Below are 26,414 nucleotides of genomic sequence, written 5' to 3' on the forward strand. Positions count from 1 at the left end.
CAGCCAGACTGCGCTGCCCTCAGCTGTGGGAACAAAGATTTTTATCCAGACAAGCAGCCCCTGACTTACTGGCTGGGCTCCTCTGCTGTGGCCTCGGCGCGCTCCTGCCGGGCTATCTTCTTCCTTTCTTCCTTCTCAGCCAGTTTTTTCACAGGGTCTTGTAAACTCTTGATCAGGAATGGTAGGTAATAAAGAGGAAAAAAGAACAGAAGAAAGATCATCCATAAGAAAAGTCAACTGCCAGTGTCCCAGCAACCAAACCTGGACTTAGAGATTTGGGGAGGTTACCTGGGATATATGTTCGCCGACCCATCGAAGAAACACTAGCCTATAAAGGAAAGTAGTTTTGCCACTAGATTTATGTTTTCCCTTTTGTGATAAATTATTCAAAAGGAGGCCTTTGGCTATTGCTAACTTTATTTCCCATCTTTAACATGCAGCTAAGATAAACATTCTGCTCTGCAGCAGCCCACACACTGACGGCATAGAAGTCTTTTCTCCCCCAAAGATGAGATGACTTCATTCCATTTTTAATTTTGTTTGCTATTTTGCAATCTAAAAACAGCTTTTAAAACAACAACAAGAGAAAACAAAACCTTTAACAACAACAACAACACAGAACAGAAATAGTGGCTGAACATAATCTGACAAGTTAACCCCCACGAGTGGACAGAGCAGGTGCATTTAAATCTTTGTAGATGAAAAATGGGGGAGAGTCTTTTTATGACGCATAATTTCTTGGAGCGACTGTCCTCAAGGTTTATTAAATATTTAAGGAAAGACTTTTTAAAAAAGCAACTGCCTGAAAAACGTCCACCAGTGACAAAGCCTGAAAAGGCAGAACATTTCTCTAACAACTGAATAATGGAGTTACACAAAAAAGATCTCTATTTCTGGCCCTAATTAAAATACAAACCTAGAAACACAAAAGGAACTTCTCAAGATACTTCCCCGCGTATATTCTCAGAACTATGCGTCCCATGGGCCTTCCCACTGCCTGTCCTGCCTTCCATCTCCCCAGCTTTCCCCTCTGCAGTGTGACAACACGCAGGGAAGGAGACAACTGAGCGTCACATGCCAGCCCTGGCTGGTGATGACCACTGACAGGGCTGAATGAGGGTGGCCTGGAGGCCGAGTCTGGGCAAAGCAGAGCTGTGACTGACTGGTGTCTGCTGTGAATACCAGGTGGGCACTGGTGTCACCCTCCTCACTGCCATCTCTGGTTCACTCCATGCACAGAATCATCTTCCTAAAACTCCCAGGCCATCATGTTGCCCTCTTTTCTCAAGAACAGATAGTAGTTCCTTATTCTTTCCCACTGCTAGTCTAACCTCTCTGCCCACTTTTAAAGATCTTCTTACATTGATCCTATCTCACTCGCCCAAGTCACTTCCCACTAGCCCCCAAAGGCAAGCTTTCCACTCAATTAGGAGTGTCTCCTATGTCTTAGTCAGTCCCTTCCTATCTTTGTTCATTCTGCTTCTGAACCAAAGAGCTCTCTCTACTTATCGATCCCCCCTGAAAGTATATCACCCAGGTGAGTGATGTTTTCCATAAAACTTCATGCAATAAGCATACCAAATTCAAGAAAGTACTTGCATGTCCAAACTGCATTTACAGTTTTATTAATGTTTGGTCATATCTATTCTGCATAATACTTTGAAAAGGAAAAATTACTCATAATTTCATTTCCTCCCAAATAATGAGTTATTATTTTCATGTATTTCCTTTTTTTCATGTTCAAACTATTTGTATACTTGGAATCTCTGTATATAATACATAGATTATAGACAGAGATGTCCTCTTAACCAATATAATTTGTGTCAATATTTCATATTAATAAACATTTTCATTATAGCAGAGAATATACAAAAGATTTTATATATCTTAAACATTTAATATTAAATTAAAATAAATGAAAGTACATTTATTCATCATTATTCTAATATAAAGCCAAGATTTTCTCATTGAATGTATGTCCCTGATTAAAGATCTGAAGCATTTTCACACACAAACCACATGGACTGCCATCATTTGCAATGACTCTCTATTTCTAGGCATTTAGATTAGTACACTCAGTCAACAAATAGTCTTACAGTACCTAGGTGCTGTTTTGGATGTCTCACTGGTAAATGAGAGAGACAAAATTATCAGCTAGTGATGGGCCTAGGCGGATAATTAAAAAAAGGGGATAAAAAGTGATTGGATCATTACTTCAGTTCACAGGAATGTCCTCTCTTGGAAGTGACATTTCAACTGAGAGCTAAATGACACGTAAAAGCCGGCCAAGTGCAGCTCAGGGAGAAGAGGGGGCCCCCAGTGCAGAGGCTGAAAGGTAGGAATAGCTTGGCTTGTCTGAGGAACAAAGAGAATGCCACTGGGCTGGCGTATAGTGTGCAAGAGTACAAGACTTATGAGACCGGGATAAAGAGGTCAGCAGGGGTCGCACAGGGAGAACATGCCTTTACCCCATTCATCAATATTTAACATTTTGCCTCATTAGTTTCATCATATTCTTGGGCTCTTTCTGTCTCTCTAATGCATGTCAACTAAATGGGACCCATGATCCTTGGCTGGAGGGGGAAATGCTATAAAGAACAGCACTGGCACAATGTGGCAAGTGGAATATGGACTGTTGTCTAGATGCTTTTTTTTCATTAACATCTGGTAAAAGTGAGGCATGTGTATGTGTATGTGTGTGTATGTGTGTGTGTGTGTGTGTGTTTTGGAAATGTGCAACCTTAAGGAGGAGTTCAAAAGATGTCAAGGACTTACTCTTCAATAGATATGCCAATCACAGCATTTTATTCTCTCTCTCTCTCTCTCTCTCTCTCTCTCTCTCTCTCTCTCTCTCTCTCTCTCTCGCCCCTTAATGCAGTTTTACTCCCATAAAGAGCGGTCCAACCCTGGTCAAAGTGAAGCCAGAAGTTTTCCAGTCAAGGTTCCAATGGCTCCAAGACTCCCTTTTCATTTCTGACACTTGCCCAGGCCTCCTGGTTCCCTCAATTATCTTCTCATTGCATTTCCTTTTTATCAGTCAGAACTAGGCAGGGCCAGGACACGGCTGCTTCCCGCCAGGCTGTGTCCAGCTGCCACCGCGCTCCCCTAAGCCCCTGAGATGCCCTTGACAGCTCCACGGTCATCACCCCCTCTGTCTCAGGCCTGACCTCCCCTCAGAACCACACTTGAACAGCTCTCAGACAATCCCTTTGTAATGTAAACCACTCCTTCCTTCTTTTCAACCCCTTCCCCTGTTGAGCCATTAGCAGGAACTCAATTGTCGGCTCCCTGTCACCACAATCACAGTTAAATCACTATTGTGCTTCACCAACAGAATGGCCGCCATTCCAATTGCTACTTTAATTTATTATTAATAATTCCTGTGACAAATGCTCCTCTCGTCCTACTATTACCGTTGTCCTTTTAATAATCTGGTTGTTGCCACTTAAAAGAGATGCTAAATATATACTTGTTGATTGATAAATTTATGTACAGAAGGTAAAACTACAAAACTTAGAGCTCTGTAGACAGGAAATGCAAAGGCTCAGGAGAGTAATATAAAAAGGTTTATAAAGCAAAAAATAATACTGAGCTTGTTTATTAAATATTAGAATTTTGAACCAAGGGGATTGCATGTGTCTGCACACACATATCAGCTTTACTGAGATATCATTCACATACCTTAGAATTCACCCCTTTAAAGCATACAGTTAAATGATTTTTAGTAAAGTCACGGAGTTGTGCAACCATCAACCATCACCACAATCCACTTTAGAACATTTCAAGGGGCATCTCTTAAGAAAGAGTTTTTAGATCAAACTAGGCCAGTGATTGGCAAACCGCGGCTCGCGAGCCACATGCGGCTCTTCGGCCCCTTGAGTGCGGCTCTTCCACAAAATACCACGGCCTGGGCGAGTCTATTTTGAAGAAGTGGCGTTAGAAGAAGTTTAAGTTTAAAAAATTTGGCTCTCAAAAGAAATTTCAATCGTTGTACTGTTGATATTTGGCTCTGTTGACTAATGACTCACACTCAAGGGGCCAAAGAGCCACATGTGGCTCGCAAGCTGCTGTTTGCCGACCACTGAACTAGGCTAAATACTCCTCTACATAGCAGGGAAAACCCCCACAACAACACATATGGAACTTGTTTCTGACAAAGATGGTATACATTGAAGAGATAAAGAGGCTTAGAGAAACTCTGAAACATCACTGAGGACAAATCATGTCCCCTTTCCTCTCTCAAAATCAGCCCCTGGATGTGACGGTTAGGTGCAGGATACTCTACACAATGGACCTATCCCCACGCTTTAAGTAAAAGGCCCAACTAGGGGCTGGGGTGGGGGTGAATTCTCTAGATTAAAGTCCACAACTCAGCTGAAAACACTTAACCCTGTAGCATCCGTGAAAGTCAGAGGTGACAGCATTTTCTCCATGACAGGCACACCTGCTCGGGCAAAATGAACCTCATAGGCCTGGCTGACGGGACCGATGGGGCAGCCATCAGATGGAACTATTTTGTATCACGGCTGATGGAAGCCACATTCAAATCCACGCCCAGAGATGAAATGTCAAAGCATTCTGAATCTAACCTCCAAACCCACGAGGTCCTCCATTATAATTGTTCGTGAAAATCACTACTATTAGCAGCCATACAGCATCATCTGAAACTGGAAAGTTCTCTGAGGGGGAAAGAATGTTTTTGGACTAAGCAACCTTTCTCTGTGAAGGCTGCACTGACATGCTAATAGTTTCCATCAATGCTTAAATGGTTTCAGGAAGCACACACATGATATATAAGATCAGCGTGACAGAGGGAATGCACAGCCCGGGCTTGCAGAAGTGTCTTAGAAAGGAAACAGCTTCATATAATAATGGGAGTTACTACTTCCTAAATTAGGAAAATAAAAAGACAGAGCAACAGTCATCTGAATGAAAGCAAAACGACCCAGCAAACAAATTTTACAGACAACAGGCCAGCGGCCAGCCCTAATATCTGACCCAAATGTAATGTTTGCCTTTAACAATTGGGTAACATTTTCTCTAATCTTTAATGACGACGTTTAATTTTCTTAGACTCCTTCCCATTAATTACACTGGTATGCATATGAAGGTGCCAAACATTGTCCATAAAAGGAAATGAAAGTGCTCAAAATAGTGAGGCATGGTGAAAAGATGTTGGACACAGTTGTGTGTGTGTGTTTGTGTTTATATAATTGGTAGCACATGAGGAATCAAAAGCAGAAGACATGATGTGCATGAGCCGCACAATTCGTGGACATGAAGCCCGTGTCCTCCCCACCCACGCAGTTATAAAGTTATACATTTAGGAGGACACTATATGCGGAGCACTATAAATCTAGGACCAGAAGGTACTCTCGAGTTGTACTATAGAACAAAATATTAAGGAGTAAAATGAGAGAAAAATAAACACAATTGTAAATTATGTAATCTTATTCTTTAACGTAAGAAGGAAAACTGGTACTGGGAAGGCATCCTAGTGTCCTGGAAAGAGATGGACTTTGGAAGTGGATTATGTAGTATTATGACATGGAAAATGGTCTCCCCTCTTGGGGCCTCTGTTTACCCATCAGAACAATGGGACTAATATCAAGTCCACCTTTCCTGGGATATTGTGAGGATGAACTGAGATAATGCTTCCACACAGTACCAAACTCATGGGAAACACTTAAAATGTGCTTTCTTTTCAATGACTTAAAATCTAAAAGGAATTAGATGTCTTAAGGGTTCATCCTGTGTCAGGTACTTCACTGCATGATTTACACATCTCACAAAACCCAGATAAACAGTGTTTTCCTGGCTTCCCAATATGAAAATGAAGACTCGGAGAGGTGAAGTAACGTGCTTAAGGCCATTCAACCACTAACAGGTAGAAGCAATATTTGAATCCAGGTCTTTCAAATTCTACGATGGGTTAAGAAATAGTATTAAATAGCCAAGCCAAGAACATTTACTGAAATCCCTTTTCATATGAAGTGCCAAGGAGATCTAGAGCCACTCTGGTGTCTTTACAAATACAGCCACTCTGATCTCTTTCCAAACTCTAACGGAAAGACCATAGGTTCCCAGGTATCTGAGGGACTGACAAGTAAAACAGGCTTTCGCCTACAAGCAAACACTTCCAAGTATTATTTTTAATTGGAAGGCTGTAGCTGTATCTTTAAAAAATTATTTTATTTGATTATAGAGAGGGGGGAGGGAGAGAAACATCAATTTGTTATTCTGCTTATTTATGCATTCATTGGTTGTTTCTGACAGGGATTGATCACATAACCTTGATGGACCAGGAGGATGCTCTAACCAACTGAGCTACTAGGCCAGGGCCTTACATCTGTACCTTTTAAAGATGGCACTTCTGCCTTCTCCTGCTCTCCTGCCTCATGGCCAGAAGTGCACCTGGAAGAAATGCCACATGGCAGAGAGCATGCCTGTCCCAGACTCCCCACATCCTGGACGTGTGGCCTTGGGCAAAATACTAGACCTTTCTGAGCTTCGATTTGCACTTGGAAACATGCAAATACAATGAGGATGCCCATATTCCCAAGGTTATTTTGAGGGTTAACTATAACATATGCACTTCACTTTCTACATGCCAATGCCAAACCTAACAGTATAATTAACCAGAATCCCCAACCTTGGTACATTAGAGCCACGCATAGCATGACAAACTCTCCTAGGTATTACCACACCTCACCCGTAGCAGAGTGCTTGACATAAAAGAACCACCCACACATACAATGATAAGTTTTTCCTTTCCCCTTGACGAAGACTTAGGGAATGAGAAGAGGAGGGGATGGAGAAGAACTCCAACTATGAGGAGAACCCGAGGGACCAGCTGGCCAGAAGGACAAACATCAGTCATCGTAAGGGCTGGATGAACAATGACCAGCTGGATGAATGATGACTCTGGCTTGCCCACCTCAGATGTCAGCGGTGGACATGGTCAACCCCTCTAACCACTTCTCTCCCAGTGGCCTGGATGCATCCCAGTTTGCTGTTTGCAATGAGCTGGCCCAGAGCAGATTAGGTAAGAAAAAAAGATCGCTCTGCTAAATGCTGTGTGAAGTAATGACACTGAGCGAAAACTTGAAAGTCTGAAAGGATCTCCTGGATGCCGGCCATGAGTAATTGCCATGTTGGGACTGGCAACGAAAACAGCATTGCAGAGATATTTACCCAATTTTCATAAAAACGATTATGGCTTTATTTTCAAAGCAAGTAACTACAGAGCCATGTGGCTTGTCGGTAAATGTTCAAGTGATTAACTGAGAAATGTGGAGGTGGGTGAAGAAGGCTGTTAGGCATACGAATCTGAGAAAAACAAAATTTAGAAGAGGAGGATTTCTGAATTGTGAAAGCTAAAAGCATCCTGGTCTCCGGAATGATGTTCCACATGACAGCGCTACATCTTAGACCCCAGGAGAGACAGGAGGGAACAGTGGCACATCTGTTTCAGTGGTTATTTTTGAACATGCTCAGAGTTAGGTTTTCACATTCAGGTTTCCTCAGAGTTCAAAATCTGGCACACACCAAGAGTCTGTTGCAAAGCCCAACTGCATTTTTAGAATGAGCCCTGTTGCAGGGGTGGGAGCTCTCCTTCCTTTCTTATTTGCAGGCCTGCCCTCTCCCCTCCCCTCTCCTATCCCCGTGGGTATTAGATGAGCCCAGACTGGCCTGCAGGGCTGAAGGAAAGGTTTGGGAAGGAGCTGCTGGAGCATCTTGGGAGTCGGGGAGGGATTGGGTTGGGTTACCTGGGCGAGGTCTGAGACGTCTCCTATCCCACTGCCATTCACAGCCTTGCCTGTGAAACTCACTGCGATGGCAATCACCCAGGGTGAAGATGATGAGTAAGAAAGTAACTTAAGCTTTGCCAGGGCTACGGAACCTGGCAACCTCAACAAGCACATCTACATCAATACGATACTGCCAATGGCTGCCTTCTGGACCCATTACAGCAGGCATGTCAAACTCAAAGGCTAACATGGGTCAAATAAACGAGGCATGTGGCCTGCGGGCCGTGAGTTTGACATGCTTGCGATTACAGCATTCCTGATAACCCATCCCTATTACCCCCACTGGGGCTGCTGGTGCCAACACCATGGCTGTCACTGTTACTGCAAACACCACCATCACACAACTGGAAAGTGACACGCTAGATTTAAAGCCAGGTCTGCCGGCTCCCTGTGTCCAGAATGAAAAACCTGGCTTTCCTTCCAAATCACTGGAATGGGCACATCACAGGCAGACACTCTGCTGCCAGGCATTTTTATTAAATACAGCCACTCTGGTCTCCTTGCAAATATAAGTGCAGAGGACATGCCTTCTCTTCTGCCAGCTCTGAATGAGTGCTGCTTCTTCAAAGGGTCCTGTGCTCACTCCTCCTGCAGACATTGAACTCAACCACATGCCAGCATGCCACATAAGGACCACAAGGCCACTGACACAAACAGGATTTTAGAATTTCCGGAGAAAAGCCACTACTTCTGATGTCCCAGTGCCCCCCCTCCCCATGTCTGTTCTGGATTCATGGGGACATTTGCAAGCAAATGACATCCTGGAAGGATGAGATAAACATGACCACATCTGAGGGTTGGTAACTGAAGATGGTACTGCTTTCCTACAGACAGCATTTCATTTAGTTTTTTAAATAATGCTTTAAACTCTAAGTCTAAATCACTTTCTCTAAAAAAGGGCCCGTGCTTTCAAGATAGGCTAGGAACATTCCGCCCCTGTCCCTATGACTTGGTAATTTCTACCATGTGAGAGACATTTCCAGATGACTCAGAATCGGTATAAAATTAGCACATTAATGATAACGCATGCAAAATGCATATGCTTGGTAGCATTTTAATGAGTCAATAAATATTTATTGTTTGAAAATGTGAAATTACAGCATTGCTTCTTTTATTGGAAATCACTTAGAAATAGTCTCTCTACTTTAAATTTGAGCTGTTAAAATGATTAGATCAGAAAATTTTATAATATTGAATTTCAATGCTAAACTTGCCATGAAGTTAAAATTCTACAAAAATCATAAATTAAAATGAAAAGACTATGTCACAAAAAGTAGAGCCAATAGAATTGCACCAGGACCAAGTAAAAGCAGTTCTCTCTCTCTCTCTCTCTCTCTCTCTCTCTCTCTCACACACACACACACACACACACACACACACACACACCATTACCACAAAATATTTATAAAATGTCAAAACAATGACATGGGTATTTTTCAATTCACTTGTATAATAAAATGATTTTGAAAAAGAACTATACCTATTTTCTAGAGAAAGGCTCATTAGCAATAAAACGAACTTCTGGGGCATGAGTTACATCCCTGCAATTCTGCAGCAAAAGACTCTTCCCTCCAAACAGGATGCACTGAGTGTTTAACACATTAATTATCATCCTTCATCAAGCATAAAACTAACAGTCAGGAAATACAGCTGCGGTGGCACAATTATCAACACACTGAGAATACACCCCGCAGCAAAGAAAACAAATGGGTCGCTTTTCATTAACCTAGCCTGGCAAACCTCTCCAAAGACAATGTTTTCTGTCTAGCCAGAGACCCAAAAGGCAGTTAAGGGACTATTTACTTAGGTAAATCCAGAGAACAAATAAATCGTGAAAATATCTATTTAAATGTCAAAGTATCCATTATGGAAATACAGTGCCCTTCAGAAGAAAATTACATACATTAAAAGATGACTTGATCAAATCAAAATCTAACTATAAGACATGTGCTTAAAAAATATGTTAGTGCAAGAGAGTTAGTAAGTCAGGTAATATCCTCAGGCTTGGTGGTGATATAGAAGGTACTGATGGTTTTCATTTTCATGTTTCATGGCATACAATAGGAAATGCATGGACCTCTGTCTATGCAATGATGGGCTGTGGAATAACAGGATTCTATTATACAGATTTGAATCCATATAAAAATAATTAGCCATTAGCTGAGAGTCTAAATGAATAGCATTCAAGAGAGGTAATAAAAGCTTAGTTTATTTGGTTGATTTCTGGACACTTAACATTCTTGATATTACCATAATCATATTACACCTTAACAGATGTATTACTGCTACTGAGTTTGTATTACAAGTAAACAATAAACTGGTACTTAACCCATAATTTAAGGAAGGCTCCAGGGATGTGAAAAGCAATGGAGAGTCATCTGCCCAAAATATTTGCAATTATGTCCTGAACCATGGCCATCAAACTTTCACTAAATTCCCTGCCCAGAAGTGCTCTAATCAGCTTGATCCTCTCAGCAGAATTAAATATCATGGCAAAAATTCAGGAGCCATATTTCCCTCTGCACAGGAGGCCAGGGAAACTCAGAAGGATTCTTCCATTCTTGTGGCACAAATTCAATTTCATATCGTTCTTTATATGCAATTAACTCACACCTGAGCTTCTTTTAAGTTGTATTTGGGATAGGCATCACTTTATCTTCTACCTGGCTGATTTGTGTTATGTACAATTGTCCTTCAAAACACAACCTCTGAAGTTGTATGTAGCATAAAATAAAATATGATGCACATTCATGCCCTCTCTGCTTTATCAAAGAATAATCCATAGGATTCTGCTCAGGCCTGTGTAAGAAATATAAATAGGGTGAGTTGTACTAGTTTCAATCAATCTAAAAATATCAATTAAATCCATCTGATCTAGTGTGTCATTTAAGGCTGCTGGCTCCTTATTGATTTTCTGTCTGAAGATCTAGCCATTGATGTCAATGTGGTGTTAAAATCCCCTACCATGACTGCATTACTGTTGACCTCTCCCTTTATGTCCATCAGGATTTGCTTTATATATTTAGTGCTCCTATGTTGGGTGCATAAATGTTTACGAAGATTATATCTTCTTGTTGGATTGCTCCCTTTATCATTATGTAGTGTCCTTCTTTGTCTCTTATTATGGTCTTTGTTTTAAAGTCTGTTTTTGTCAGATAAAGGAATTGCTACCCAACTTTTTATATCCATTTCCATTTGCATAAAAGATCTTTTTCTACCCTTTTACTTTTAGTCTGAGTCTTTTGTGCTGAGGTGGGTCTCTTGTAGACATCATATGTAAGGGTCTTAGTTTCTTATCCATTCAGCCACCCCATATCTTTTGATTGGACCATTTAAGCCATTTACATGTAAAGTGTTATTGATAGGTACGTACTTATTGTCACTTTATTCTTTATAACTATGTTCCTCTCTTTTCATAATTTTAATAAATAGGCCTTGGTCGGGATAACTGCTTCAGTCCTTACCCACAGGGGCAACACTGCAATGTGCTGAGGAAGGCTGTGGGTTCACTATGTGAAAAATGAAAGGTACCTCTCCTCAAGTGCTCATAGTCCAGCTGACAGAAATAAAGGCACATTCTGAATCCATTCATGCAGCCTGTTAGCGAGCAAGTGACCCGCTGACAGTGGGATTGTGAGGAGCCAACCCCAGGGCCAGGGGTCCTGTCTGGTGTCAGGTCAGGTACATCTCAAGGTGAGTAGACTGTCTTGGGTTCCCCTTGGGACTTTCCTTTAAAGGGCCAAGGACTTAAAGGGTTTCTGTCTTAGTATTTTTGTAGATGCAATGACATTACAAACATCTTAAATCAAAGACGTGTTTAATGGGGAAAAATAGCTTTTTAATGTTTGTTAATAAGAAAGATGATGAGACGCAAATTGCCTGAAATATCAGAAAGAAGGTAATGTCAAGGTGAACTTGAACTAGTTCTTTCCCGATATTTCCTTTTTAATGATAAGACCTGGCAACCCAGTGTCCGCTCACCATTCTTCAAATCCTTGTGGAACCCAAATAATTTTCTTATCTTGCCATGCACTCACCCTCAGCAACCATTAGAGAGCAAAATGATGCCACATTCAGCTGCAAAACTGGGAACCAGACATGTGCATGTATCCCTTTTGAGTTGAGAAATCATTGTGTTTGATGTTGCTTTTTCAATTAGAGAATATTACTACAGTCTTATGATAAAATCCACTTCTACACTGGATGGTACTCACAGAATAAAATGTTATTTTCCAGAAGTAAGGGAGAAAAAATACTTTCTCAAGTGAACATTTCTGAATTTAATAATTAAAAAGTAACAGAGTGTACTAGACTTATACACTCTTCCCTTTAGCCATGTCAAACTAGCATTTGAAAGGAGCAGGACCCAGCCTCAAGCTGGAGTTCACCACAATTCATCTCCTAGTAACATGTACCCCCCAAGGTTCAACCTGTGTATTTGGATTGTTCTAGCTTTGAATACTGATGCAGTATTAAAGACTCCACTGGGGGCCCTGGCTGGGTGTCTCAGTTGGTAGAAGCATAAGCCCATATGCCAAAAGGTTGTAGGTTCAATTCTTGGTCAGGGTACATACCTAGTTTGAGGTTTGATCCCCGGTTGGGGCACATATGGGAGGTAACAGACCTGTGTTTCTCTCTCACATCGATGTTTCTCTCTCTCTCTCTTTCTCTCTCTCTCCCTTCCTCTCTCTAAAATCAACAAACATATCCTTTGTTGAGGATTTTTTTTTAAAGTCTCTGCTGGGGGACATAGTTCTCAAGTTGCTTTTGGGGTCTGTTAGTATAAAGAGGCTTGACTTTTCGTAAGATTTTCTAATGGCCTCTCTAGCTTTCATACCTTCAATGTAGTGAATTCATATGGCTGATAACCTTTGAAGCTCTCATGGATGGCTGCCATAGTGTGAGAAGTTTTCTCCCAAAAATGAAGCAGAGTGGTCTGTAAAGAAAGACAGTAAAACTATTAAAGTTTTGAATGCCGAGTTCTAGTCATGGGCCCCAGAGAAACGTGCCACCTGTGGCTGTCAAGGTCCTCCAAAACATGATTCCCTGCAGACTCTTTTCCCATTATGGCCCTACTGAAACCCTGTATTTCAGCCAAACTCAGTGCCTGCCTGTTCCCCCAAACACGCTGATGCCGGTGGCTTATGTGCTCTACCACCCGGGACATTCTCCTCTCCATTCTCTTCGTACTCATTCCAGATCCACCCTCCAAAACCCAGCACTAATCGTTAACTATACTTTTATGATCCCTCAACTGATTCATTTTCTCCCTCTTCAAACACCCGTCAGATTTTATAGAACTTATTTTACTTAGCACACCCTGTGCTGTCCTTGAGGTGTAGAAAATATAGTCAGATTTTACTCTCTCACTTCCTTCCTAAACCTTTGGGGACAGAGAATCTGGTCTTATTATTTCTTATATTCCCAGTAACACTAGAGTGTGGCCTCCCACACCCGGTTGGTGCTCATGGTACTGTTGATGGACACACAGCGCTAACCCGAAGTTAGTGGGAGACAACCAAGGGCTTTAAATGATGATAGCTCGAGTGTCAGAAGTACAGGATCGGTGCTGAGTTCACAGGAGCCTTTCTGAAGGATATGACACAGTCCAGTACATCAAACAGAGTGGGATTTGGAAGGACATCAATGGAGGGGGGCAGGGCACTCAGGTGGGAATCACCACCTATGCCAATGCAGGGAAGTGGGGCATTTAGTGCATGTATAGGGAATAGCCAATATTTGGTTTGATTAAACTGTAGTCTACTAAAAGGGAGAGATGCAGGAAGTAAATTATGAGACAGGCATTCAGAACTTCATAATACCCAAACCATTCTTTTAGCTCAAACACCCTTTTTTTGTTTTCTAAACCTCATAACATTCTTGGTTCACTGTAACAGACATCACTTTGTTACCTGGTATGTTGCTAGCATATGAGACAAGAGATTGCATCTGCTCGCTCCGAGAAGATCCACTTTTTGACACACGTCCATCTTCAATTTGTCAAAGCTTTTTTTGGCAAGGCGTACTTGTGCTTGTACCTGTGAGAGTAAAAGGAACCGCTTTGAACCAATCAAACTCTTAAGTAGCTAAAATTTTCCCATTAGAAAAGACCAATAATGGGCTTATCTCGTTCATATAAGAAAACACCTTTGAAAATTCCAGGCAGGCAAGAAGACCCAACAACACCCATTCTTTGCCTCCAAAGGACCAAAACGATAGTACTGGATATTGTGATTACAGAGCAAAATCACCATCCTAATTATATTTTTCATTCGATTATTAAAAATCCTCTCCTCTCAAGCCATTTGCAAACTGACCACAGTGGGGAAAGTCCAGAAACACACAGGGTAGCCTGGGAAGAACCTTTGCCCCATTGGATTCCTATAGATCTTTGAAGCTGGCCTCCCTGAATGTTAACATCTTACATAACATGCTACATTAAAAAAAAAAAAGAAATTAATATTGATACAATCCTATTAACAACAGACATTATTTTTTTACCAACTCATATCCTTTTTTTGTTCCAAAATCCAATTTAGGGTACTGCAAAAGGGAATTGTGATACAGACTGAAAAACAACCTCCACTAATAAACTTTAAAAAAAATTTTTTTAATATCACCCAAGGATATGTTTTATTTAATTTAGAGAGAGGGGAAGGGGGAGAGGAAGAGAAGGAAGGAGAGAGAGGCAGAAACATCGATGTGAGAAAGACACATCGATCGGCAGCCTACAGTATGCACCCTGACCTGGGATGGAACCCGCAACATTTTGGTGTACTCCATGATACTTCAACCAACTGAGCCACCTGGCCAGGGCTCAGATCTTTTTAGTTGAGTATGTACACAAGCAATCCTCCATCCATCCCTGAGCCATCTAGTAATCCAGGGACAGAGTGAAGGTCAGGAAAAGGTTCAGGAATATCTATTCTATATGTTATCTGTAATAATAAAAGCATAATATGCAAATTGACCAAATGGCTGAACAGCAGAACGACCGTCTGGACGAATTTCAGGACAACCTTCCAGACGAAGCTGGGGCTGCGAGGGCCAAGCCCCTTGCAAGAATTTCATGCATTGGGCCTCTAGTTCTATATGTTATTTGATAATAAAATTGACTGTTTTAAAATGTAATGCAGCTACATAAAGAATGATGACATCAAAATACCCCTTTCCTCCAATCTGAGGCATCACCGCATCATATTTTAACCAGGGAAAGTCAGCCAGATATTAATTTATCTCAGCTAATTCACGCAGAGGCAGTTACCAGGTAGGAAACTGCAAGTTGGGAGTAATAATAGCTCTTTCTCACAGGATAGATCCTGGGGGCAAGGCCAATGTCTACCTCGATCACCATTATATGATCAGCATCTGGCCACCTGGTACAAAGCAGGTGCTGAATACATATTTGGTGACTGAATGAAGACATTGTCCAGGCCATTTCAAAAGGTAAATTAAGCCCTAACTGGTTTGGCTCAGTGGATAGAGCGTCGGCCTGTGGACTGAAGGGTCCCAGGTTCGATTCCGGTCAAGGGCATGTACCTTGGTTGCAGGCACATCCCCAGTTGGGGGTGTGCAGGAGGCAGCTGATCGATGTTTCTAACTCTCTATCCCTTTCCCTTCCTCTCTGTAAAAAAATCAATAAAATATATTTAAAAAAAGGTAAACTAATATTTTTGTGGGATGTGAATTATGCCTTTTCCTTTACGTTAACAGAATTGGTTGTTCAGAGATATTCTTTTATCCTAGGAGAAAACATTTCACTTGCTTCTGACACAAAGCTCAGGACTTACAATGCTTTGAAATGTGCCCCAATTGAATGGTGTTTGAATTTCTGTAAAGTAATTTTAGAAACCTAGAAGAAGACTTCAATACTTGACCCAGTGAATTCTGAAAGGCCATATGCTTTGTGTGTCAACAATGATTATTAAAATACTTAATGGACTGCTGAGTTCCCAAATGGTGAGCCCTTTCCCTGCCAAACAAAGAGGATGTTACACTGTGGGGCATTTTGATTATGGTCAAGTTCATTTACAATTTTGTGCTCCATGCCTGCTCTCCGAAACACGTTTCCCGTCTGCAGCCTTTGGACAGAACACCAAGGACACAGGGAGGCATAGGGCACCTTCGCGACTCTAATTTCATATGCCTCCAGATGCACTTAAGTGAAAACTGTTTTGATTATTATTCCTTTCAATCCCAGATAAATTACATTTGATTACATAAACATCTTGTGGAGCTCCTCTGTTTTTCAAGGTCCTTTAAAATGTCTTCAGTCAAATAAATGTCCCCTTTGTTTATTTCTTAATTTTATTTCTGTTGCTCCACCTTTCTCCTCTGATTCTTGAAGTTCCAGGAAATGATTGCGCATATTAGACCCTCTTCACGACCCTGCTTTCCCCAGGCTGCAGAAATGCAATTTACCAGATAAAGGAGCAATGTCTCAAACTGCCAAAATGACAGGGCACTTCTCTGTACTTATCCCTCCTAACCTGAAATTCTACCTCTTAGCCGCAACTTGAACTACATATGGTGAAGCCAAAGCTATTCATCCTCTTAGTTCAATCTGGCTTCCCCAGCCAGTGCGAAAGGTCTTCTTCATATTACTCTACAACCAAATAATTTGAGAGCAGTTTTGTATTTTTCTTAAGTGTTTTCTTTCCTTTATAAATGAAATAAAGAAAAACTGCAATCCTATGTTTATTACATTTTCTTCCAGGAAAAGGCTCTGTCTTCCTGCCTCAAACCATTCATTCAAATATTTATTTTCTACAAGCGGGTAGCAGTGAGTAAAATGAAGGTGGTCTCTGTTCCTCACAGAACTGTACATCCAGTGGGCATTTTCACACCAGTGAGGGCATAACAACAAACTGAGTGAGGTGCTCAGAAGGAAAGCCATATAGTCCCATGCGAGAAAGATTTACCAAGGAATCTAACTGAGAAGACCTTCCCCAAAGAAGCAGTGCATAAGTTCTCTTCTGAAGGGCTGAGCATGATTAACTGAGCATGGAGAGAGAGTACTCCAGCAGAGAGAGAAGCATGTGCAAAGGCCCTGGGGTGGAGGGCAAGACAGCGGGTCACAGAAGGTCAGTGTAGTTGGGTTGCTGAGAAAAGGCAGAAGGGTGGTATGAGATGAGGCCAGAGAGGTGGGTTGGGGCACATCCTGGAGCAGGGTTCTTGTAGACATGCTCAGGATTTTAGGTGTTATCTTAGAAGCAGTGGAAAAACATTGGAAGCCTTTAAACCTGGAAGGCAGAGGATCTTATTTTCAGTTAGAAATGATCACTCACTATGGTGTGGGGATATAGTCTCAACCCATTTATACAAACATGCCATGCAGCCTTTATTCAGATGCTCATTTTCAGATAATGAAAGCAATCCAAGTTTCCTCCCTACTCTGCTCTTCAGAACTCAGGTCTATAACATGCTTTCTGGTCCTGAGTGCAAAAGTCACCTAGGACAGTGGAGATCACCAGTGCCTCAGGGTAATTTTCTAGGAATGTATAGAACATTGTAGTGGATGAATACCTTAATCAAATAATCATCTCAGCAATGATTCAGGAGAAGTGGGGCCCACACCGCGGACCACTCTCTTTTGAGTTCCCAGAGAAGAGAGTTTTCACTCTGCTTTATCTCACTTAATCATGTGTTCCAAGTTGGGCAAGGAGAGGGAAAAGAGTAAACATTTAAAGCGAGCAATGTTTCACCACTGTTCCATTTTCATAGAGGAGAAAACTCAGGTACAAAATGATCTGCCTAAAACCAGATAGCAGTTAAGTAGAAAGGTCAGGATCTGGCCAGGGTTGGATGTTGTCTCCTCTTGTCTAAAATATACAATCCCCACCAAAACCCTGCCTTCCTGTGGCCCATCGCCTGCTCTCCCATATCCCTCTGCAGGCACCATACGCTCTGGGCACACTGAGATCCATTTTCCAACCGAACCATAGCAAACCCACCTCCACATTTTTGCACATTTCCTCTGCCTGGTAAGACCTCCCCTTATTGTCTACATGGTAACTCTTACTCACCTTTTAAGTTTCCACTCAAAGGTTTTCTCTTCTGAGAACCTTTTTCTGTAACGCTCCTCAGCTGAGTTAGCATCTCTTCCTCTCTGCAGTCAATGCACGTGGCCATCACCCTTCTGACACAAACTATTCTAAGTGCTACTTGCTCCTGTGTCTGCCCAGCTGACCTCGACTATGTGCTGCATGAGGGTGAAGGCTAAATATTCAATTTCACAAGGCTAAGGCTACATGCCTCCAGGTAGCAGTTATGCAAAACACTGAAAAATACGGAGAGGGTACCAGAAGAGTGAACACTGAGGCCGTAACACTGCTCTTGGACAGAGCACAGCGTGCTGTGTGCCCAACGGCTGTCAGACTTTCCCATACACTGCCCCTCTTCCTCACCAATACCACCACCATTTTACCGAGTAGGTGTAACACGTACATGCACATACCCTCATTTGATTCTCACAACACTCCCACACCATTCTTTTGTTTCTGTTTCACAGAGAAGGAAACCGGGTTTCAGAACCATTAAGTAACTTGCCCAAGCTAATTTGACTGGCAGGGGAGGGGCAGGATGTGAAAGTCCACCCTCATTTCACTGAATCGGTTTGCTTTCCCAATTGTAGCAAATGTCAAACTAGTAAGATGGACCGTGTAATACCCCAAATGGGGGAGTGTCAGCGGTTTGCCTACTACTCTTTTTGCTTGTCACCTTTTCATTACATAAAAATATTCTAATATGTTCAATTTGAGATTCTGGCTTCTTGTTTAAAAATACAATACACGACTCACTATGCAATAATGCATCCATTCATGTAAAATCCGAGTTCAAGGTATTCTGTTTTTAAGCCCTTGGCAAGTTGAAATAAATACTGTTAAAATTATTCATAACCATGTACTTTATAATATGCAGATACATTTCAGATTAATTTAGCTAGCTACCGCACTTCCCCAGCATTCTTAATGTTTGCTCAGCTGGTAAATTTTCTTTTTCTGTTAACATAAGGCAATTCTGTCATCAGAATACTTGACTGACTGGGTTCACTTCCTCTTTAGGTCATTAGTGGAAATATTAACTAGGGTCACAAGACCAAGCCCAGGACACCAGCTTTATCAATTTCTCTCTAATCTGAGAAGCACACATTTCAGGAGAGTGTCCAAGATTACAATACTATCATTTTATCCCATTGGTATTTCTTATATTTTATTGTGGTTTTAAAAATGTGTCATTCCTTTTGTTATTACTCTTTTTGATAATTTATTCATGTCTATGTGACACGTGTAAGGCTGGTGAATTTGCTTATGTCTCTTGGCTGCCTAATCTATGCCTGCTTATGCTTTATATTACAGTATATTTTTATTATGCTTATCAATGGCCATTCAGTGTAAGTAATCTAACTCACAAGCACAAACCAACTCATACATTAACAGGTGAACTGATTTGCTGAAAATGATCCTGTTTGAGAAGTTGTGTGAGTGGGGGAAAAGATCAGGCCTTTTCCTTTACGGATCCATGTTGCTGACCTCGAGTTGTAGAGCGTGGTGGAGCTGGGAGTTAGGAAGTATTTGAAAAGACTGATGCAAGAACAACACCTTCACTGGTTGCCCAGAACATCCAGGGTAAATCCGGACTCTGTAACCTGTGCACACACCCTTCAGGATCTGGCCCTGGCCCACTTCTCTAGTTTCATCGTTGGCTTCTTTCTCTCTCACTCTTCTCTCCAGCAAATCTTCCAATTCACTCTTTTCTCTCAGTGCAATTTCCCAACTCACCGAGGAGTTTTATCCTTTTTCTTTTCACATGTTATTCCCATTGATGTCCTTATTATTCTCCTTTGATGGCCCTTCAAAATTCAGCTTGTGCCTGCTCTTCTAGGAAGCACATTTCAGTCCTGGTTGGGTACCTCAGTTGGTTAGAGCATCCTCCTGATATGCCAAGGTTGTGGGTTCGATCCCCAGTCAGGGTAAATACAAGAAACAACCAATGAATGCATAAATAAGTGGAATAATAAAATTGATGATTCATTTTCTTTCTCCTCATAAATAAATAAATAAATAAATAAATAAAGCATGTTTCAATCCCCAAATCTGACTTTCAGATGTTCCTCCTTTGGGTGCCTACAGCACTTTATCATATGCCTTTATTATCTCATGTGACACTTATCACATTGCATGTTCACTGTTACTTTAATTGACATCTGCATTCTCCAGGGAGCTTGTGGTAGGAACCATATCTTGATTTTGTTACCTAAATTTTTAGGTAACAAATTTCCTCTTGTCTAAAATATGAACCCACATACAAACTGATAGTAGGAGCTAAAAAATGCTAGCCAAATAAATAGCTTTTAACCTGGTACACAGTAATATACAGCATCACGAGCTTCGGGTCTGTAGCCTCCACTTTTATAGTCTGGTGACTGACATTCTGTTATTTGGTGTGTTCTCTTCTTCTTTTTAAGAAGACACTGCCACAGTAATTGTATGCCAAGAAGGAAGCTGGCCCAGCTCCTTCAATTTCCCATTAGTCTGAGTCTTTAAAACAGGGTCTGTGTTGAGATTCCATATATTTCTATAGCATCTCTCTGCTCTTTCCTGCTGAAAATCACTTCATTCCAATTTGCTCTAATAGGCTTTCTGGAAAATGTGAGTATGTGTTCTCTGCACACACCCAAGCCATTAAAGTTTGGTGCCGGTGATGATTCCCTTTGTCATTAGAGGACTAAGAACAATACAGATTTTTGGGATGATGAGCAAGTGTTCTTGTGGCTGAGGCTGCTCGCTGTCCATAAACATTCATTGGCCTTTCTATATTTTCCAGACTCCCCTGAAAATAGGTGTGGCCACCGGACAAAGTTCTCTCCAGTGGAATGTGAGCACAAGTAACATGCAGCATTTCCAGGCTTGGCCCATAAAGCCTTTCTACACAGGCTTCGGCCTGCCCTGTTTCCTTTGGGGACGACTGGGATGTCCACAGCTAGGAACGCTGGGAGGCAGATTTAAGGACTGCAAAGCTGTTGTCAGCACTGGTCTCTGAATGACGTCTGGGAGGAGAGCCATTCCACCAACCTGAACATCTGCCAAGGACTATTTCGTCAGCAGAAACAAAATAAAGCAAAACTCCTATTAGTTTAAGCCATGGAATGATGGAATTTTGAGTGTCTCTTTGTACCACAGCCTAACCTAGACCATTCTACCTAATATAGGGATGGCTTAAAGAAGAGGCTAGAGTTAAATGATAAGATACTAGATATAGTGTTGGGAGAAGGTTCAAGTCTAACAATGCCATAGACAATTGCCAGCTATCCAAAGATCTACTTCCATTACTACTTTGATCATCAATAAGAATGCCGTCGATAATATCTGATGATTACTAACATGTTCAAAAATTCATTTTAATGCTACTGAATTTTTAAAGAAATGTTGTACAGAAGCAAGGCGGGTTGGGGTGAAAACAGTGAAACTGCTGGAAAATTATTTGGCGTTTGATCCTTAGAATTTAGAATTCCTAGCTGACTCTGGGGAACTTCTAGTGCTCTCAGCCCAAGTTCCCCAAACTAGCTTCCAAATGTGAATAATACTTTCCTTGAAAAAGGAGAAAGTCATTTTTTATATTTTTACATAGAAGAAATTTCTTGATACTTAGGGCTAGAAATATATGCTTGAAATGGTGAAGAAAGTTGGATATGTACATAAACAGAAAAAGCACCTCTCATAACAATGGTCCTTTTCCTTTTACAGTGTTTCTAAATATTGTGTCAGTAAGAATAATTTTAGTCTGTGCTTTCTTTCATATATGCTCTATTCCTCCCTTTCCTTAAACTACTTAGTTTCAGTTATTTTAAAAAACTGTTTAATGAGGTAATAACTTACAATAAAGTACATTAAAATTAGCTCCATAAACATTAAAATATGTATATATACATACAATAATCACCCAAATCAATATGTAGAACATTTTTCAGTACTCCAACAGATTCCTTTGTGTTCCACTACAGGTCATATCTCCTCAAAAACAGAACCAATACTCAGTATTCTGACCTCAGTCACCATAGATTACAGTTGGCTGATTATGAATCTCATGTAAAGGAAATCATATGCTACATACTCTGTGATGACTGCTTTCTTTCAACATCATGCTCTTGAGATTCAGCCATATTATTGCAATGTAGCAATAGGTAATTCTTTTTCATTGCTGTATAGCATCCTATTGGATGAACAATAACACAATTAATTTATCCATACAACTGTTGATGGATATTTGGTTTGGTTTCACTTTGTGGCTATTCTGAATAACACTGCTAGGAACATTCTTGTACATGAGTTTTACATGAACATTCATTATCCTTGGGTAAAGGCCCAGAAGTACATTATTTTTAGTAGATAATGCCAGTTTTCTAAAGTAGATCCATCAGTTTATGCTCCCACCAGCAATGTAATTTCAATTGCTCCATATTCTCACTAACATTTGTGGTTGTCAGTCCGTTTAATTATATCCATTTGGTTAAATTTAATTGTCAGTCCTTAGTTAAGAAATGAACCCCAATAAATTCAATAAAAAACATTAAAAAATAAATGTAAGTTATTACTAGCATTCCCATTACCTGAAGAGGTAAAAAGAACACAACCCAAATGCAAACTAAATATACAATATAAATATAGTTAAAACTATCTAGAAGATGATCTGAATGTTACATTACCTAATGCTATCATTGGGACTTATGTGAAGGTCCTGTATTTAGCCCAATGCAGGTCAATTATGCCTCTGTAGGGTGGGGGGGTGAAGGTCACATGATGGAAACATTTAGCAATGATGAATAAGGCATGGTCCCCACTCTCAGAGAAATTTCAAATTGCTGGGAAGATGAGATATGGGCAAAAATAATTGAAAATAACATAGTCCTTGAAAAATACCCTAAGAATGAACCAAGACAGGATAGGATTTACAGAAATTTATTTTTCTGTGTATTATCACTAACACAGAAAGTTACTTCTTAGATTCCATTAAGATGCTTATCTCACTGATGAAATAAAAACAGTGAGTTAATTTGCTAGCATCTTCTGCATCAATGGGCTTTCAACGTCCACAGCAAGATCCTGATCACTGTGCCTTCTGAACTGGTAAACGTGTGGCCAGCCATGCTGGACAGAAGTGCTTAGAAACGTCCTGCAGTGCTTGCTTTCCTATGGATAACAACTCATCCTGTTTCTATAGAGTAATGTGGGGCTCTAAACTATGGACATGCATCAAGGCCATTTCCAGGCTCCGAGAGGAGAGCAGGAAGGGCAGGCACACTGCCCTTGGCCACAGCTGTACTTGTTCTCTATTAGGTGAAACGTGCTCAACAGCAAAGGGGTTCCGCTCTTTACTCTGCAATAATAGCTGAATTCATATCATGGCTTGTTTTGTTAAGAGGGGAAATAGAGCAGAAAAAAAAGGAAATTTGCTTTAATCATGCTCCTTAGGGAATGTATCACAATATGAAAATCACAAGACAGCTTTTTCTCTTCGCAGGTTGCTTACAAGTAATCCCTTTAGAATACATTTAGGTTTGGAGAGAAATTCATACCTTGAAATAAAACCTAACAACCTACTGTGGATTAAATACCTATTGTATGTTAAATATATGCCCAGGAGTATCCCCTCGGAGAGGAGAGAGAGCTATAAACTACCTTTAACATTATTTTGAATTAAACATTTTTAAGATATGAAAGAAAATGAAAAGGGAAGAAGATAAAATAATTTTTTCTTTGGTTAAAAAAATAGGAAAAGTCAGCTCAAATTCAAACTTAAGCAATACTATGAGACAGTGACAACTGATATTTAGAATAAAACTCAATTTTTACCCTGATCTTTTAAGAATGATAACTGAATATATGAATGTGCCTAATGTATAACATGCAGAGCAGACTATGGAACTTTAAATGCAATGATCCATCATTCATGCATTTATTCACTGATCAATGATGATGTGTATTCAGTGGTTCTCAAAATGTGCTTCCCGGACCAGCAACATCAGCATCACCTGGGAGCTTCTTAGAAATGTAATTCCCGGGCCACACCCCAGATCTGAATCAGAAAGTAGGATAGGGCTCAACAATATGTTTTAACAAGCTCTCCAAGTGATTATATCACATGCTAAGTTTGAGATCAGCCTCCTGGAGTGAAAAGGTTAAGGACATGCTCTTTGAGTCAGAGTAATGTGGGTTCAAATATTTGCACTTAGATTTATTGTCTCTGTGACCTGGAATGAGTGCTTTAATCTAAGTCTTAATTTCCAAGTTAGTAAACAGAGACACTGTACCTTTCAGGACTATTGTTAGGATTAAAGGAGGAAATATATACAGATGAGGTCTATAGTGTATAGATACATCACGCACCCAATGCTGGGTGCACAGTAAGTACTCAGTAATGGACAGCTGTGATTCCCAGGCATGTATGTTTCCTACAGCATAGGTGATGCTGTAGGAAACAATGTGTTAATCAGACATGGCTTCTTTCTTCAAGGACCTAAGTCTGGAAGATGAGCTACACTAACAAGCAAATAATCATGATAGGTGGCAAAGAGTGGTGTATAGTGTCCTGGGAGGCTGAAAGCTTGGAGGAAGCAACATATGAATTGATTTTGAAAATAATAGGAAACTTCTGGAGAACCACAGACCAAGGAAGGCACATTCCAGATGAAAGGAACATAGGGAAGAGGGTGGGAAACATGGGATACAGAGTTTGGCTAATGGGATAACAGAAGGGTGAGCATATACTTTATTGTCTAAACAGGGGCACTTTGCAAGTGAAAGAGCAGTATTAATAGTTAAGTCAGAGCCCAGGCCTACATGGCTCAGTGGGTGAGCATGGACCTATGGACCAGGCGGTCACGATTCGATTCTGGTCAGGGCACATGCCCAGGGTGTGGGTTTGACCCCCTAGTGGGGGGCGTGCAGGAGGCAGCTGATGAATGCTTCTCATCATTGATGTTTCGATCTCTCTCTCCCTCTCCCTTCCTCTCTGAAATAAAAATATATATTTTAAGTCAGTACAACAGATTTAGAGGAGACCATGCATGGTCACCCTGGAGAACAGGCTGTGGGGAATGAGTACTGGGAAGAGGGATGGAGAGTGGGCTGGATTTGTGCACTGAAGGGTCTCCAAGGACAGGTGAGGGCTCTGTGTTCTAAGTCACCAGGAGCTGCTAAAGATCCTGAACAGAGATGTGACCTCAGTGTGTTGGTACTTGGGAAGATGACTATGGCAGCACTGTGTAGGCTGCTACAAGGATGGAGAGGAGGGTATGGATGAGAGAGATATTTCCCGAAACCAATTAAATATGTCAGACAAAAACAGGGAGAAGCTGAACCCGAAGCTAATATTTCAAGCCTACATCAACAAACAAAAGGAGGGCAAGAGAAGAAGTGGCTCAGGGTGTAAGTATTATAAATGCACTTCCAGACACAGGGGTTCAGTTTGATGGGCTCTGTTATATAAAACATGTGACTGGGTCCCAATGAGCCACTGGTATGGGGAAACGTGACAACTAGTAAGAACTTCAGTAAGGATCTCTCCAGATAGAAAAGACAAGCCATTCGATACCTTGATATAACGCATAGGCTATTTTATTTGTATCTATTTTATTTAATGAGCACCTACAACTGGGCAACAATGAATGTTTGTGCTATGCTTAATATGGACCAGACTCTGTTTTAAGTACTTTATCGATATCACAGATTGAATCCTCATAAGAATCTTATGAAGCTAATGCAATTAATATTGTGATGCCCATTTTTCTGATGAAGACACCGAGGCTCAGAGAAGTTAAGAGACTTGCCCAAGATTGTCCTGCTATGAAGCACGGAGCCCCAAGCGGGTCCTGGGGGAGTCTCGCTGCAGAGACTGAATTCACCATGTTGTCATGTGGGTTCTTATACTCAAGACATCTAACAGAACTTGATGGAGTCAGGGTTGGAAAATAAGCTTTATTAACCTAAAACGGTCCTGGGTGTTTTGTTATTTACATGAAACACACACACACACACACACACATAGATTTTGAGGCATTATTTCCAGTTATATTAGTCAAAACTGCTTTCAGAGATGCAAAATAAACAGAATACTTAATTCTTATACTACTTTTGAGGAATAGGTATTCACATCCAAGAATATAGAAAACAGTCACAACTCCCTAACATATAATGACACATCTATTTGGTTTCTAAGTCTCATCATTTTCCTCTGGAAATCTCTCCCTTACTCCCTCCTTTCCCTGCCAGAGCAGCCTGCACAGAGCTGCCAATGTGGTCTTCCCCCAAAGCCACTCAACCGTGGTCACTTCCTTGCCCAGGAACCTTCACAATGACATACTTATGAATGTCAGACACCAAGCCGCAGAATTAAGACTCAAACCTGAGCCACTGTATCACCTTCCAAATGGAAGAGGACCTTTTGGAATCATCTTTATTGTTATTCTTTTCAATAATGAGTATGGGGTAAGGATGGGAGCCTGGCAGGGAATTTTGGTAGACGTTCAGAGATTATAAATACAGGAGAGTGGTGGTGGCTGGGCCTTTAGAACCATTTGGGGGGTGAAAATATGTTTTTAATGTG

General features: G+C 41.0%; 1 protein-coding gene across 13 annotated transcripts in view; it reads right to left on the reverse strand.

The window, feature by feature from the left end:
• ICA1 (islet cell autoantigen 1) overlaps positions 1 to 26,414 on the reverse strand; it is a 112,801-nt gene that overhangs the window by 22,419 nt on the left and 63,968 nt on the right. For all 13 annotated transcript variants that reach the window (XM_080666790.1, XM_080666788.1, XM_080666795.1 and 10 more), the window contains exons 7-9: positions 13,724 to 13,849; positions 12,649 to 12,747; positions 70 to 167 (exon numbers count right to left, since the gene is read on the reverse strand). In XM_080666790.1, coding sequence (XP_080522916.1) covers positions 70 to 167; positions 12,649 to 12,747; positions 13,724 to 13,849 — 323 coding nt within the window. The remainder of the gene's footprint in view (positions 1 to 69; positions 168 to 12,648; positions 12,748 to 13,723; positions 13,850 to 26,414) is intronic.

The sequence above is a fragment of the Plecotus auritus genome (genome assembly GCF_963455305.1).
Source record: "Plecotus auritus genome assembly, chromosome: 4".
NCBI lineage: Eukaryota > Metazoa > Chordata > Mammalia > Chiroptera > Vespertilionidae > Plecotus > Plecotus auritus.